At 40.8% G+C, this 16,060-nt stretch overlaps 1 protein-coding gene across 1 annotated transcript in view; it reads left to right on the top strand.

The window, feature by feature from the left end:
- The first annotated feature begins 975 nt into the window (after positions 1–975).
- Positions 976–16,060, top strand: part of UBTD2 (ubiquitin domain containing 2) — a 31,046-nt gene continuing 15,961 nt past the window's right edge. The window contains exon 1 of the mRNA XM_026858361.1: positions 976–1,212. Within this exon, the coding sequence (XP_026714162.1) occupies positions 1,038–1,212 (175 nt within the window). The 5' untranslated portion in view covers positions 976–1,037. The remainder of the gene's footprint in view (positions 1,213–16,060) is intronic.

Below are 16,060 nucleotides of genomic sequence, written 5' to 3'. Positions count from 1 at the left end.
CTCTCAGGGTTCCATTGCAGAGGCTGTCAGAAGGGGGTTGAAGGAAATGGGGTGCTAACTCTCGTAGGGAGAAATTTTTCCTGGTCTGCACTGAAGTTTATTCCTTTCTTTTTGCCTTTCCTCCCACTGGAATTTGAAATAACCCCCTCACACAAATGGAAGAGAAAGGGTTAGCACAGTTTTAGCAATGCTATAATTTAAAGTGAGCAGGTAGTTTTAATCCACCAACATTATACCTGTGTTATTACCTTAACTGGCTATTACACAAAAATAGCTGTAGTTAAAATGAAACAAATGCTTTTGTGTTTATTATGAATGAGGTAACCACTTTTTAAAGCTTGATGGATTCATGGATTATTCTTTAGGGATTTCTGTCTCTGACAGTTCTAGCATTTGCGCATCTTATTTGCCTTTCTACATATACTTACTCTGAATTAAAACTGTTTAAAAGGAGATGATGAAAAAAAAATCTTTAGCCTCTTAAAACGCTTGTATTAACAGAGTATCACGTTTGCTGAGCGGAGTGTGTTGCTAGCAATGTAGAGTGGGTATCTAGATGCAGTGTGGTCTCACTGCACCCTGATGTTGGGGTAACAGGCATCTCGCTGTACCACTGCTGCAGCCTTTGGAAGATGTCTGTGTTGGGTGTGAGCCTCCCAGCCAGGCACACAGGGCACAGGCAGAGGGATGCAGTGTCACCGGGCAGCTTGGGGAGCAGTTGTGCGGTGCTCAGGGGTGCAGGTAAAATCAGCAAGCAGGAAGCAGCCCCTCAATTTTGGTAAGAGGTGAAACTTGGAGCCCCAGGGGATGGGAGGTGCTATCTTGGAGGAGATGGAAGGAAAGTATCAGGATTGCCCCAAAGTAAACTTCAGCTTCATGGATCCTAAACAGAATAACCAAAGGGGACTTCAGTAATTTTGTGCTTTTTTTTTTTGTTACCTTTTTTTAATTTCCTTTCCTCTTTCTCCTCTGCAGTTGCTCTTGGTCGTAATCAGCCCTTGAAAAAAGAGAAACCAAAATGGAAAAGTGATTACCCCATGACTGACGGACAGTTGCGCAGTAAGAGAGACGAATTTTGGGACACAGCACCAGCTTTCGAAGGTCGAAAGGAGATTTGGGATGCCCTCAAGGCTGCTGCACATGCTTTCGAGAGCAATGATCATGAACTGGCACAAGCAATCATTGATGGTGCAAACATAACACTACCACATGGTAGGTTCATCTAAGATGGATGTGGCCCATGAGAAGTGTAACAGTAGGTTAAGGCAAATGAGTTTTTAACCTGAAAACTAATTTAGACATGTATGCAATAGTTTAAAACACCTGTATTTCAGTATGCACGTCTTTCTAATTGGTGTTTCAAAGCAAAATCATGTTAGTATGTAGAGGGACCAAGAAAAGCTACCTTTCTGTAGTTACCTAAATTTGAATGTGTAATCTGGTACATGGTGTAATGCACAGTTTAAGTGTCTGATCTCTCTAGGCAACACTTGTGACTTTCTGTAATCTCTTGAAACACCTGGATGCTTGAAGGCACAATTTTCTCAAGTTTATTTCCAGCCTTGTTTTTTAAGGGAGTAGATTTTTTTTTTTCTCCCCCGATTTTACAGGTTTCTTTAGTGCTTGAATTGTTGGGTTTTTAAAGTTTCTTTTCTGAAGAGGATGAAAAATTTTGCCAAAAACTTGTTGCTGGCAATCTGCTGTAAGATCTTGTATGAGATAAACTGTAGCACTTATTTCAGGTGCTTTCCCCTTCACTCTGTTGTTCTGAATTCTGTTTTTTTAAACACTGTTCTCCCTCACTCCACACTTCTGAAATTAATTACTTCCCTGTATTCCTAATTGAAATACAGTTCAAGTTGCCCATTTAAAAAAAAATAAAAAAAATTGAATGGATTTGTAGGTTCAGTAACCCAAACCAATCAGGATTAAATTAAAAACAAACAAAAAAACCCTTCACCAAAAAACCCACCACCAAACCAATAATCCCAACACAAGCCGCCCCCCCCCCAAAAAAAAAAAAAAAAATCACCCACCAACCCATAACAAAAAGCATGAAACTGAAGCAGGCGTGTGTTTTGGTTAGGCTCTGCTTAGTATCCTCTGTTCCAGAAGGGGCATGAAGAGGCTTGCACCAAATAAAAGACACTATATATGTGCTGACTGGGGTCTCCTGGGAGGAGAAAAAGGATGATTTGGAAGATCACATACATTGCTTTCCAGGGTAACTAGTCTTCATGAGATTGACTCTCATACTGCTTTTTTATTTTTCTTCATTTTCTTTTATTGGTGTTTAGGAGCTAAGGTTCCTTAAGAAGTCACAGCTGATGATGTATCTGGTTTGGAAGGAGTGGATTTGGGGATCTGTCTGTCTTTTCCCACACAAAAGTGTGAAACATTACTAGTATTTCTGGCTTAATGTGTTGTTTTCCCCACTTCTGTTGAGCAGTCGGTGTCTGAAATGTTGCTTCAAGGTGGAAACTTCCAGTGCTGCAACACAACCTGGCTTTTTCCATAATTCATGGACAGTCTATTGTGGTCTTCCAGATTGTTGTTTGTTTTCAAGGAGGTTTGTGTTTTGCTGGTTTGACTGATAATGAGGGAGGTTTTGTCAAGGATGGTTATGCATATGGAAATAGTTTCTGTGGTAGCTTAGTTTTAAAGAGGAATTTGTCAATTATTTCCAGAACCTGCCAATGTCAAGATCTCAGGTCTCCTCTTTGACACACCTGTTGAAGGTCTGTATACATTCTAAGCCCAATCCATTGGAGAGAGAAAAATATTTTCCCTACTATAAGCTAACGTTTCTAAAAGAGAGAGGAAGGAGTCAAGTTGCCTAGCATGGAACTCATATGAGAAGACCTCTTTTCTGACTGTGTTTGTCTTACCATGCTTCCTTCCTTGCACTAGTTCATAAAACTGGTCAGAATCTGGAAATCCTAAATTACCTACCAGGCTGATTGATTTTACGTATCAATACAGTATTTTAAACAGTGCATTATATTTATTCTGTGTCCAGCAAACAACAGAATAGTCTCCTTCTGGAATTGATACTGTTGCTGGGTTTTTGTCTTCCAAAACATCTATATTGCTAAAAATGTCCCAGAAGAAACTGGGCATTTAGGCAGTTTGTGAGCTGGAGGGAATTGTGTAGGTGAGAGGGGTCTGGTAAAATGGATAACTGAAGTTACTGTTCATTTTAAGTCACCATTCAGATAAATGGAAATAGTATCTCAGAGTTTGAGTATTTGCAGACCTAAGGTGGTCCCTGCATTGTTTTGCTTAGTTGTGAAAATAAAAGTAGCAGTGGGCAGAAAAACTCAGTGTTATATATGGTATAAGCTTAACAAATACAGATTACCTTCCACTATGGCCTCTTACTACTTGGAGTTGCTCTCCAGATCAGACTTCAGCTTAGCCTAAAGATTTGTCTCTTAGTGTGTCAATGTTCACTCTTTGCAGTGAGGGTCTGAGTCTGCTTGTGACCATACACAGTAGACTGATAGAGACGTAATTATTTTAGTAAATGAAAATTTGAATCATGAGCATGCTTTTGCAGTGAGAGGGATATTATTTGTATAATATGATTATGGAATTTGACAAGGCCCTGGTAATGAGCTATTTTGATGGCATCAGATTATGTATGCATTTTAAATCTTGCACAAGTGTACATATGAACAGCACTTGCAGGGGAAATGTTAAATATATGGCATCAAGTCATGCAAAGAAGCTGTTTGACATGTTAGGTCTCTGCTTCCTCTCCTAAGTGGCATAACAACTTGTAATTGCAGAGGAGGATTTTATTCAAATGGGAAAGTTTAAGCAATTTAAGCCTCCCTGGAAGTTTTAAGTCTGTCTTTGCGTTCAGAGATGGAGTCGTTTGTGTGTCCATGTTCCTTGCTTGTGAGAAGAGAGGATGTGTGATGTATAGTTTCAACACTCCCAAATTTTGAAAATAGTGTTTCTTAGTTTCTTGAATAATTGCTTATTAAGCTTAGACTTCATAAGCGCGTTTCAGGCTTTAAGTCCCAGGGGTTTTTGGTTGCAAGTAAAAATCTGAAACTGGGTAAATAACTCTCATTTCTTCTCTTTGGGCAGCCTGAGGAATGTAGGATGGATGCTGTGCCCTGGAAATTAGCCGTTTAATGTCATTGAATGTAATACTTAAGGGGGAAGAAGTATGTGAACTCTTAAATTTGGCTTTTCAGCAGACAGTTTGCTTGGGGGCCTGCCTACTACTGGCAGACTATAGTCTGCTTTCTGAGGTCCACATGCAGAATATTCAGAATATTTCAGAAATAATTGAGGAATCAAACTTGAATCAGAGGCTCTGTTGCCCAAGCCAGGCCTGGCTTGAGGCTGGATTCCAAATACAGAGAATGTTTTGAATATTTATCCAGGTTCTTGAGCTTAGGAGTGATTTTTATACCCACAAAATTGTTACTACTTGCTTTTTATTTAACTTTCTGTTGATGACACTCTTCATGTATAGTCTGCTTGCATGGTTCTCAGTGCAGTGTGACCTTTGCACTATGGAGAAAGCTCCTTCTTTTAGAAATTCAAGTATTTCTTAGTCATCAAGCATTATTAATGCCATGTATGAATAGATTAGGAATAAAAGCCTTCCATTTATGGGCTCAGTAACGCTTACTCTCAGCAAACTGAGCTCTTCTTCAGGCAGGTAGAACAAACAAACTGTCCTTGTTCTGAGTGACATCAAAAACCTCCATGTTCTTGTTTACAAAAAACTTGCTTTGTGCAAAATTTAGAAAGAAGGGAAAATAGCTGTTAAGAAATCCAGCTGCTGCATATGTATCAACTATCCAGTCTTGTGCTTACCTGACTTACACCACTGCCTAGATTTGCCCTTGTAACTGCTGAGCAGTGCCATGCCCTGCACAGCTTGGTCTGACCTCCACCCTGCCCTGGGCTCTGCATGGGAACCTGGAACGTGGCAGAGGACCTGTGTCACCTCTGAAATTCATCTTTTGTACCCTTTCTTTTGTCTGTAGCTGTTTATCTGGCTGGGCAGCAAATACATATCCAGTTCAGGCTGTGTCTTCTGTAGCAAAATTAGGATGAGAATCAAAATGCTTGCAGAGCCTCCTGAAATAACATCTAAATGTCTATGTGCAATTTTGTCTTCTGGTCCACCAGAAACCCTGCTAGAAACTGCTCGAGGGTGCTGGAGTGCCTCCTAGGAGTTTAGGCTTTGTTTCTTCAAATGGGAGGAAAAGGGCAAATTTACTTCTCATGCTGTGCATTAAAACACTGTATTTCCCTAAAGAAAGCAACCATCTAGGAAGATGACATGTAGAAATCAAGATTTTTTTTTTTTTTCCTAAGTTGACTGTAGCTTTGGCTTTTTTGTACATGAAAACTTGTATTTGTGATGGGACAGACCAAAATGGGACGTTTTTCCTTTGATTTCTAGCTCACCAACTCTGTTGAAAAAATGGAAAATTTTAAACTATTTTTTTCCTTTCCCGAAGGAAGAGGTTTTTTGCAAAATGACGCAATACTATGAGACTATGGCATTTCCTCATTTATATTCTATGTGCACAACTGAGGCTTAGAAAACCCAAACCCATACATCTACATTTTAACTGTCCCTGTGTGGTAAGCATGTTGTGTATGCATTCAAACCCTGTATTACTTACAAAATTAAACGTTGTGGGAAGTGGTGCAGTGGGAAGAGGGGACTGGGGAGTAAGGACTGACAGAGGTTTGCAGATACAGATTCTGGCCTAGCTGATGCTGAAAAAATAAAATTGCTTTTTTATTTCAACAACCTATAGGAAATGGAGGAAAAACACATCTCTTAACACTGCATTCAACCAGATATCTCACTTGTGTAACCTTTGTGAGGAAGACTCCATCAATGTAATTTTTCTAATGGATGCCTTTTGCTGCCTTCTGCAGTTAAAAATAGCACATAAGAAGTATTAAATAAATAAGCAAGCTTGTGGGATGGGCTTAGCACTTCTCATCTATCTTGGGTGCCTCAGTGGGATGTATTTAAAAATAGAAATAATGTTATCACCAATTTATACTTTTTTCTTTTTCTGATGTCTTAAAGTAGCACATCCTCAATATTTTATTAATGAGTCCATTTAAATTTAATGAAGAACGGTTTTACATACTTCTCAGCTATCAAAAGGAAGTGTTGGAGTGTGTAGTATTTTATTAGGGTCTGCACCAAATGTTAGTGTTGAGCTGAACTTGTCCTTAAAGTAGTTAATATTAATTGGAATCTGTCTGGGGTTAAGTGGAGTTTTTAGATTTCAGGATGGACACTTAATCCGCTGTGGCATAGTTACCAGTATATTGCATTTAAATTCTTTAATGCTGTTTGAACGATAAAAAGGCCTCTCTGTTAAGCAGTGGCTTTGTGCTCAGAAGCAGTCAACTCTGTGCCTTAAAATACAGCTCCTGTAGCTCGCAGCATGCTTTTTCAGTGAGCAGTCTTGCAGTGCTGGCTCTTTGTGTGCAAGCAGAACTGTCACATTTACTGTGTGTAACACTTGAGATCATGAAAAGTGGGCATGTGAGTATTTAACTTAAATGCTGGGGAAAAGTAGGTAAAATTACGGTAATGTTCTTGCCATGAATAGAGCATTTTTTTTTCCCCTCTGGGTGAAATGTTCGACAGAAAACCATAAAAAAAAACCAAACACCAAACAACCATGAACCAAAAAAAACCCAAAGCCAACAGCAGTGATACAGAGGGAAAGCATGCTTCACCTCTGCTGTTTACCCCACCCCAGTCCAAACACAAATTCCTAATTCCAGCAAAACTTTCTTCCCTGTTGAGTTGTATTCATCATGTTGTGATACTTTGCTGCCTTTGGGCCTGATGTTTCCCTGCACTAAAGAGCAGCTTTTAATGTCTGCGCCTGCAGTCCTGCACCCTCTGTGCACTGCCTCCCCTCTGTGCACTGGGGTTTCGGAGGCTGTTGCTGTCGGAATGGAGACGTTACATCACTTCATGTACCACGTACCTGCTGTCCTTTAGCACTCAGCCGCCTCTCAGTACAGCACTGTGCTTCCATAGACTGGAAGGATGCACGTGCTCCTTAGGGGTCAGCTTTGGGTGGTTTTTTTTTTTTTTTAGTACTTAGCCAGTACTATGTGATCACTTACTAGTTGTACTCAAAGTTACCCTCTGCTATGTTGAAAACTCCATTTTTGTTTGTATGTGAAGGATTTCACGCTGTTGCTCAAGACTTTGGGAGCGCAAGGTCGAGGGGAGAGAGGGTGATGGCTAAAGCTGCTGAAACAGTATAATTTTGGGAAAATGAGAGAGCAGCCTATAGCACGGGTATGTTTGGCAAGATGTCAGTGTTGCTTTTAGCGTTTATTGCATTTGTTGTGTGAGAAGTCCCAAGGAGGTTTTTATACTGCTCAGGTAAATCACTGGGAGCGTTGGAAAACTGCTCCCTGCTGCAGCTGGTATTTTACCTTCTCTCACTGGTCTCGAAGTAAGTCAGAAGAATTTATTGAAGGTTTTTTTGGAAATGAAAGCTATGCCTCTGCTCAGGCACAAAGATGTGTTGGACAGGCATACGGATTATTGATGGTGGCATCAATGTGCTTTATTGCTGCCTAGTGCTGATGGACTGTTCCTATGTTACCTTTGTTAGGATGGTGTTTTATTAACTTTGTTCACTAGATGGTATTACCTTGTTTCCATCCTTACTAAGATTATCCTGATGTTTGGGGAAATTTCAGGCTGGCAGGTTTTGCCTTGCTCTAACCTCATTTCTGCAGTAGTTTTATGAAAAGTTTATACAGCAAGATCATGCTCGTGGAAGAAATACAGGATTTGCCTCAAGCACTTGTCCCCAGTATTTGAGAGTGGATGGACAACACAGTCTGTACTGATAGTAGAGGCAAACCATGAGCAAAATACCATTTTCTTCTTCCTTACAGAGCCGAGGAACACAGTAATGATGGAAAAGCTGAGCAGTATATGCCATCAATGTAGTTAGTCATCCAAGCCAGCCTTATCCTTGCTTATAAGGGGAGAGAAGAGTGTACAGACCCTCCTTTGCACAACAAAACCACCTGAGGTTGAATATGACCTGAGGGAGGGAGGGGAGAGAAGTGATTACGGTAGCTTATTTTTGTAGAAACAGTAACTAAGGATGAAAATAACATTCAGTGCTTTTATTGAAAAGGAATTAGATAGTTCTTTGTCCTGGAGAGGGAAAGTTAGCACCCGTGTGACAGCAGTCCTTTAAGGCTATATCAGCTGTTAGTGACTGTGCCACTTCGTATTAATTTAATAAAAGGTATTATATATCACAAGCATATAAACTGGTTTGCATTAAAGCCAGATCCTATATCAGAGAAGGGTTTCTTTATATCATTCAAGAGTGAAATTGGATTTATTTTTTCAAAGTCAGGTTGGAGCATGGTCTCTAATTCAAATGATTAGGTATAAATTTTATTCTGTTACAGGCTTTGTGCATCACCTTTTAGAAAAAACATCTGCTCTGGTGGTTTTACCTATTAAATGGGAATACCTGTCAAACCTTGCTCCTTTGTGAATGTTAAGGCTGCTCATATCAGATGCCTGATCTTTATTAACAACCAAGAATTGCTGCGTGTTAATGCCAGTAGTGGGATGCTACTATAAATGAGCTTCGGCAACAGGCCCTGTGTATTCATCTCGTACACTCGTTTTCCAAGCTCCCAAAACAGTGATTGCTAAAAGCGATTATGATGCCAGACGTCGATGGGAAAGGAATCAGTGGAAGGTAGTTGACAGGCTCTCAGGAGTTAGTTTTTAAATTTGTACAATAATTTTAAAATACCTACAACAAAATTATATAGTAGGAGTTTAACTCTGACCATTTAATGTACGTCTCCCTTAAAATAGGTAGCTCAAAAAGTGGTACTCTAATTTTTGCAGTGCTTTTTGTGTGATGGCTATATTGGACTTAACTGTTGCATTGATGAATCTGTGGTTGAGAGAATCTGTACAGTAAATTTCATTGTGGCATCTTTAGCATTTTAATTGAATCTGCTTGTGTAAACTGCTGCCTATTAAGCCAAAAGATCCTTGTGTTTTTTCTCTCACCCTTGCCTGCAAGCTACTGTATCCATTGTTTGGCCTTTGCTGAGGGGTTAAGGCTGTAGGAATTGCTTTCTCAGTAGGTCATTTGTCTGGAGAGACTTTAATTGTCATTGGCAAAATATTTTTTCTGTAATGTATTACACTGCACACATGAAACGTTGAACAGTGCGGTTTTGTATGTAGATATAGAACGCTCTATCAGGTTACTCTAATGTCTCTTTAAAAGGATAGTGAATGGTATTTTGGTGACTGTGGCTGTCTAATTTTAGATTTCAGCAGAGTTATGAAAGCTCTGGGAGGTCTGACTATCAAAGCGTATCTGTCAATATGATCAGCAGTAGTACCGAGATGAGCGTGCAGGCCGTAAAAGTTAAGGAAACTCTAAAATCTTTTTGTAGTGAATACCATAAAATTTACAGTTGTGGCTACTAGTTTTTTGCTTTTTGTTTCTGGTTGTGTGGGGGTTTTTTACTATGCTCAGCAGAAAGCAGTTCTTAGTTTAAAGGGAATTTTTTCTGGTTTGTTTTCAATTCAGTTTAAAAAATAACAAAAGTAAGGGATTAAAACCTGAAAATTGCTGGTGCTTTGCAAGGAACCAGGCTGGCTGCTGTTAGTAGCGCTGAGGGCACAAGTGTGCATGAGGAGAGTGCTTACTCTACACATCAGTGCCTATTTTTAAAAGTTGTTGACGTCAAGTTCACTCCTTAGGTTTATCTTTGCTAAAATGGTTAGGAAATGCGTTGAGTCTAGCTTTTACAAGACTGCACCCAGACTGTTTTAGTATCCTCCTGCCTCCATGTGTGCACAGCACTGATAGATACTCTGGAAGAGGGTTGCCTGCCCAGGTGAGAGCTGTGTTCCCAGTTTTGGTGGTGTGTGTCTCAAGTTTTGACCACTCTGGGTGTTGGAGTCTCATCATCATGTTGCTCTGAAGCAGAGACATGGTGCAAGGACATAACAAATGTGTAAAGAAATGCTACCATCCAGCTGCTGGATGGGCACCTGCTCTGGGCTTCTGCAAAGGGGTGTGGGAGAGCAACTCATCTTCAGAATCCATTTTATGGAGCAACTTTGTGCATGCTCCTTCTGCACTCTGTCCTCAGAAAGTACCTCCTGCTGATGAGAAATCTCTGAAATGCTCTGGCTCTTTAACTTCTGCTCAGGCACAGCAATTGCTTTTTTTGTTAGAAGACTCCATCTAAATGAGGGATCTTCAACCAGTGGCCTCCAGGTTGTGTGCTCCCTGCTCAGACATCAAATTCAACCTGTTACAACCTGCTTCCCGGAGGCAGCCACTAGAGTGGCAGCTCCTCCTCCTCTGCCATCTCTTGCCTCTGTGATTCTCAGCATTTTCTCTGTCAGTTATTGAGCTGACATGCCTGGAAGGATGGCTTGTTGCTGGTGGGAGATGCCTTTTTCCAGGGAGGCACATGTGCACACAGCGCTGGGGAAGGGCAGATGCTCTGCTGCCCTGCTGCGTGTACAAAGCCCTTAAATGTTACAGTCAAATCAAGGAAGGTGCCTTTGCTCTGTAGTTGTCACAGTTGAAGACTGGCCAGATACTTAGGAAGTCTAGCAAGTTGTCTGATAAAAGAAATAGAATTTTCATTTTTGCTTTTGCTCCATGTGAAATGTAAAAAGACAAAAGCCAATTATTACACCAGTTACTTCAGCTTTTACTGTCCTTTGGAAAAGGAACTGAGGATTCAAAACGTAGATGCAAACTGCAAAATGTGTAAACCTTTTCTAAAGCCTTGTTTCTCATTCTCTTACCACTTTTTGTTGTCATTTGGTTTAACAGCGCTGTCAAGTCTCTAAAGCCTCATCACATGACTGGTGCACAATTGGCAGCGTTAGCTGCATTTTTCTTTTTAAACTGGAACTTCAGGGAGGAGATACTCAATTTATAAATATGAGTGAGAAAACAGCTTTTCTTGGCTGAAAATACAGTACGTTATTTCAGTTCCTGGATGCTTAAAGCAATCAATTTGTTTACCTTCACACTGAAAAAGGGCAAGTTTGCAGCATTAATTTATAGACTGTAGTGCAGTAGAAACACCTTCTTTCATCGTAACCACTTCAGAGCTGAAAGCTTTGGAGAAACCTTTGATTTCATTTTTACGTTTAAGTGGAGCTGTGAATGCTTATGCTCTTGAGTACTATCACTGTTTTCACTTTGAAAGTCTTCTAGGGGAGAGAGGCAGGGAGTAAATGTGAATAACCCCATTCTGCATTGACCTCAAGTCTCGCAACCAGTTGTTTTTGCTCTTCAGCTATGTTTTGTCTTATTTTGCTCCAGTTTTTTCTTTAAAAGGACCCATGGAAAGCAGAGTGTTACTGTGAAGGTGCCGTAAAGCACAAAAACTGAGGAAGAGAAACCCTTGTTTTTATGTGAAATGGTGTAAAAGCTTTCCTAAATAGCAAAGCTAGCTGTTGCTGATTTCTTTCATTTGGTATAATTCCTTGAATTGTTTTTGCTGGAGTCAGGAGGGATGCAAGGGAGCAGGGAGGCAATGCTGTACAGCAGGATGGAGCTTGTGCTTTGCCAAGTCCCTTCTTTAGAGCTGTTGGCACTCTGGAGAGGATAGTGTGTGTCCTAGCAGGGCAAGTACTGAGAACTAGAGACTTCGGAGCGTGTGGGTGTGTTCAGCATTTCTTTCAGGTATGAGTCACAGCATGGAGGAAAGCAGAATGTTTGGTGAAGTTGAGTTGGCTTCTTAGTGCTCACCAGGGCCGTGGACCCTGAATGCTTTAAGCATCAGAGCAAGATAAGCATTGGCAGCTTCCCTTTACACAACCTCCTTGTTCCCTCTCTACATTTCTCCATGGGGCTGCAGCGTGGTGAGCAGGGTCAGTGAACATCTCTAGGACTAAAATGTCCTTTGCCACAACATTGGGTTGCTTTTGATATTCATCAGTTCCCCTGTCCAGTTTATAAGACAGCTGGCAAGCACCTACAGCAGGATGACTCGATGGGTATCGCAACAGCAGGAGCAAGCAGGAGCTTCGAGTTGGGCAACTGCTAAGATGGTTTTGCTGTTCAGAAAAACATCCGTGCATCCACAGCCTCAAAAGTGATGGGAAGGGACCATTTATGAAGGGCCTTTACTTTCCAGTGCTTGTGTGCATTTTAGAAAGAGAAGGCTGTAAACCACCAATGATTTTAAAGTGCCATGCACTGAAGAGGCATTCTCATCTACTCTGTAACAAAGCGATTTTTAACAGCGTCATTAAATGGGTGGTTCATTTCCATTCGCTGGGCTGGGTGTGAGTCCAGGTTTCTGAAGGGCGCTGGGGTGTGGCCCCTGCATCCTGGGAGAAAGGTGCTCCGCTGGGGTGTGGTTAGAAGTGAGAGGTAGAGATGCTTGGAGTCTCATCCATTGCTAGGCTGTCACCATTTGTGGATAAATTAAAACTGGGGGGTTTATGGTATTTTTTCATTAGAAAGTTAGCTTCTTGTAAAAGCGAGTTGTTCAAGAGATTCCCTGACTAAAAATGTGAGAAATGCCAATAAATTCTTTCGTAATTGGCGGATTCTGTGTGAGAGGGCTGCGCCTGCAGCACCTACCAGGTGGTGCTCCACGGGGTTGGTGTTTCTCTTGTTCTCAAGGAAGCAAATAACAGCCAGGCTAATGTTTGGCCAATATTTGTGTTTTCTGCATTGCAACCGCTGTGCATAGCATGTGGTGGAAAGCTGAGCACAGAGATTTGTGAATAGAGAAGGGAAAATCACAGTAGCTAATCAATGAGGCAATTAAAGATAACTGTTGGAATTGGGTTAGTGTATCACTATTGGAGGTGCTTTTATTCTAATGGTGCACCCCTTTCTGTTGTTTTAATTTTATTTTCCATCCTCTCGAAAATTCCAAATCATTGTGTGGGATCAGTTACTCTTTCCTCCTGTTCACTTAAAGCTAACATGCTTGGGCCAGTACCCAGACACTGAGGAGTTAAGTACATGTATTCACTATGTAAAATTTACCTTGTGCTGCTTTAAAGCAAAGGGCTACTGTGGGAGATGGTGAGAAGACCCATCCATATTTGGCAATTGCTTTAATTTTCTTACCCCTTTATAGCCTTCATTAGTGGTTGAGGCACTGGGATGTGTTTGATTCTGCAGCTGCTGGCTCACGTCAGGTGTTTTCCATAGGAATGGTACAAGATCTCCCTGCCATCCTAGGTGCAACGTGTTGGAGCTAGTGAAGGACACGTTACACTGTTGTGCTTCACCAGACTCCTAACCTTGAAATAGTCTATTTTCTCAAAAGCCTCTTCAGTCCGGAGCTACAATTAAGATGCTGCTTTCCATCATTTCTGCTGTGATTAATATTTTTAAAATAGATGCACAACATCCTTTCTGAGGGACGCTGGATTTCCATGTTGTCTTCAAATGGAATGTTGAATCAAATCATCAGGATGTAAAGCAGTTGTGGCTGGCTGAAATATTTATATACGTAAGTGCAGGTTAGAAACTATCAGCCCTTCAAATAAAAACCCACTTATGGCTACATCCTGCAGTTGTTTTCCTTAAATATTTTTAACGTCTGCTTTTGTTTTTTGAAAAGTATTTTGAGGAGCTTCATCAAAATAATTGCTTGGACTCTTCTTAGTTCTCTTCCCCTGGTAGCATATCCCTGTCTGTTTCCTCTCTTTCAATTTTCAATTTGCCTTTTCTGGTGTGGTGAGGACAACTGTACAACACTGTTTTCAGAACTGCATTTTTTAACCGTTAATGTGTGACCAGGAAAGTACAGCTAACTCCTCTAAAGGGAAGGAAAAAAAAAAACCCACACCAAAAATACCACCCCAAAACAAATCAAGACTGACTCTATGCGATGGCCATTAATTGCTCAAAATAAACCCGGACTCATGACAAAACATCTCAATCTCTTCATATAAGAAGCTACAGACTGCTTGTTGATCTGCGTGTTTCAGATCTTCCAGACAGGGGGATGTCTGTTTTAAGTGAATAATACTCCTCTGGTATCTGATAGTGGTCAGGACATGATGTCTAGTTTATTAGATACTTCATAGGAGTGGACATTTATTCCATCATTGGCCACTTGCGGCAGTGAAACTGAATATCTGCTTTGTCTGCCTTGCTGTCTGCTAGTAAAATGAGAAAAAGAAATATGAAGTGTTTAAAATGTATTCCTCATTGAAAATTTCAGTATAAGCCAGTAAGAGTCCCTAGATGCTGCCTTCTGTGTGAAAAGGTGATATTCAGAGATGGTATTGCTTGCTTCTGTAATTGACACAGAGCATTTAGCCCTAAAATTGGTGTTTCTGAAGGAATTGGTGTCCTTCAGAGTGCCTCAGTTCCGTGAATGAAGGGCTCAAGCAGACTTTGGGGGTATCACTTGCTCCTTGCTCATGGATGCATCCAGCTCCTCTTCCACAATCTCCAGATGACAGTGGCTATGACATTTGTCATCTTTCTCTGGTTTGGCTTCAGGTATTTAAATAATAGGAAAATGGTAATTTTCTCCAAGACCAAGGCAAGATAGTTATGGTCTGAAGCATGTGAGTTGCAAGCGAAGGCTTCTCCCTAGCACAACTTTTTAGGGACAGGTAATGGCTGGGGCAAATCCTACCTGGGGTATATTACAGAGAGCCTGGGCAGTACTTGCTAACCTGATAGTAAGCTAAAAGGAGGTATTTTAGTACTTTTAAATCTTCCTCAACCTCTTTCAATAAATACCTTGGGACGATAACTTCAGGTCATTAGTGGGCTTCAGTGAGTGTGTCACAGAACAGACTCACCTCTGGAAATGAAGGAGAAAACCCCTGAATATCTTCAGCACTTAGCAGGCTGATAAGGGTGCACTGGAGCTTGATGAAAGCATGTGACAGACACCAGCTTCATCTGATGAAATCCAGATTTGCCAGTAAGGGGAAAAATACGAATTTCTAAGAAATTTATTTTTTTCCTTAGTGCTAACATGCCCTGTGATATTATAGCTTGAAAAGGTTAAAACAACAAGGGACTTCTAAATTGTAACTTGAAAGAGGCTGAGTTTGTTCAGACCTAGATCTGGCAGTTGCTTTTTGCTGACAGTTATCACTGAGAAGCGGAGTGGGCTTTGCTTTTTAGCTGATGCATGTCTGAGCCTAACACAGAAACTAGTATGGAGTAAGCAATGTTTGTACTGTAGTGTTATTGCAAAGAAAACTTGCAACAAAATAAAACATGTGTTTCTGTATACGTTTTGATTGTTAGTCATTATATAGGAAAAGATGAGATCTCAGAGCTGCCTTTGCTTGATCACTACAGAACAAGTAAGTTTTTTGTAGAAGGTCATAGCTGCAGCAAGGCCTTGAATGTCTGGGCTCTCAGCATCTGTGCAGATCCCCAGAGCCTCTGCTAGGTGCACCTTTAGAGCGTGATGCAGCTCTAACAGATGTGAGATCTTCTATGTTTATGCTTAATAAATTTTTTAAAAAATGTAAATAAGGTAATTCTGAAGGAATAGCATCCTAGAGGTGAAGAGCACACTACATGGGATAAAGCAATACTACAGGCTTCTGTTGCTTCACATCTTTCCTCCAACCTTCTGTAATCCTCTCTGCCCACACCTTTCTAAACAGCTTTGTGTTGTAGTTTTATTTTAGGAGGTAGGTATTAATGTGGGATTGTCAGTTTGCTTGACCTTCCTGGAGCCTTTAACATTTTTGCTGGTTATCCTTGGAGATTGAGCATGTAAACGAGTGACTTCCATGCTCATTAGCAGGTCTTTGGATGTCAACACAGGAATACAAGCAAGTTTGGGAGAAGAGAAGAATGATTCAGAAGCTTTTGTGTAGGTCATTCTGTGCTTGCTTTCTTTCCTCCATTGCATATAGGTAGGTTATGGGGAGGGTTGTTGTTTAGTCATAGAAAGTAGGAGTTTTCCACAGCCTTCTCTCATTGCAAACTGATGTGGGGCTTCTCTGCACTCCATAAAAGCCAGCATTTGCTTTTGTGTTCAGTCTAAGAGG

Source organism: Athene cunicularia, assembly GCF_003259725.1.
Source record: "Athene cunicularia isolate RWA chromosome 13 unlocalized genomic scaffold, athCun1 chr13_part1, whole genome shotgun sequence".
Lineage (NCBI taxonomy): Eukaryota > Metazoa > Chordata > Aves > Strigiformes > Strigidae > Athene > Athene cunicularia.
Note: the sequence above shows the minus strand (reverse complement) of the source record. Positions and strands in the feature narration are given on the sequence as shown.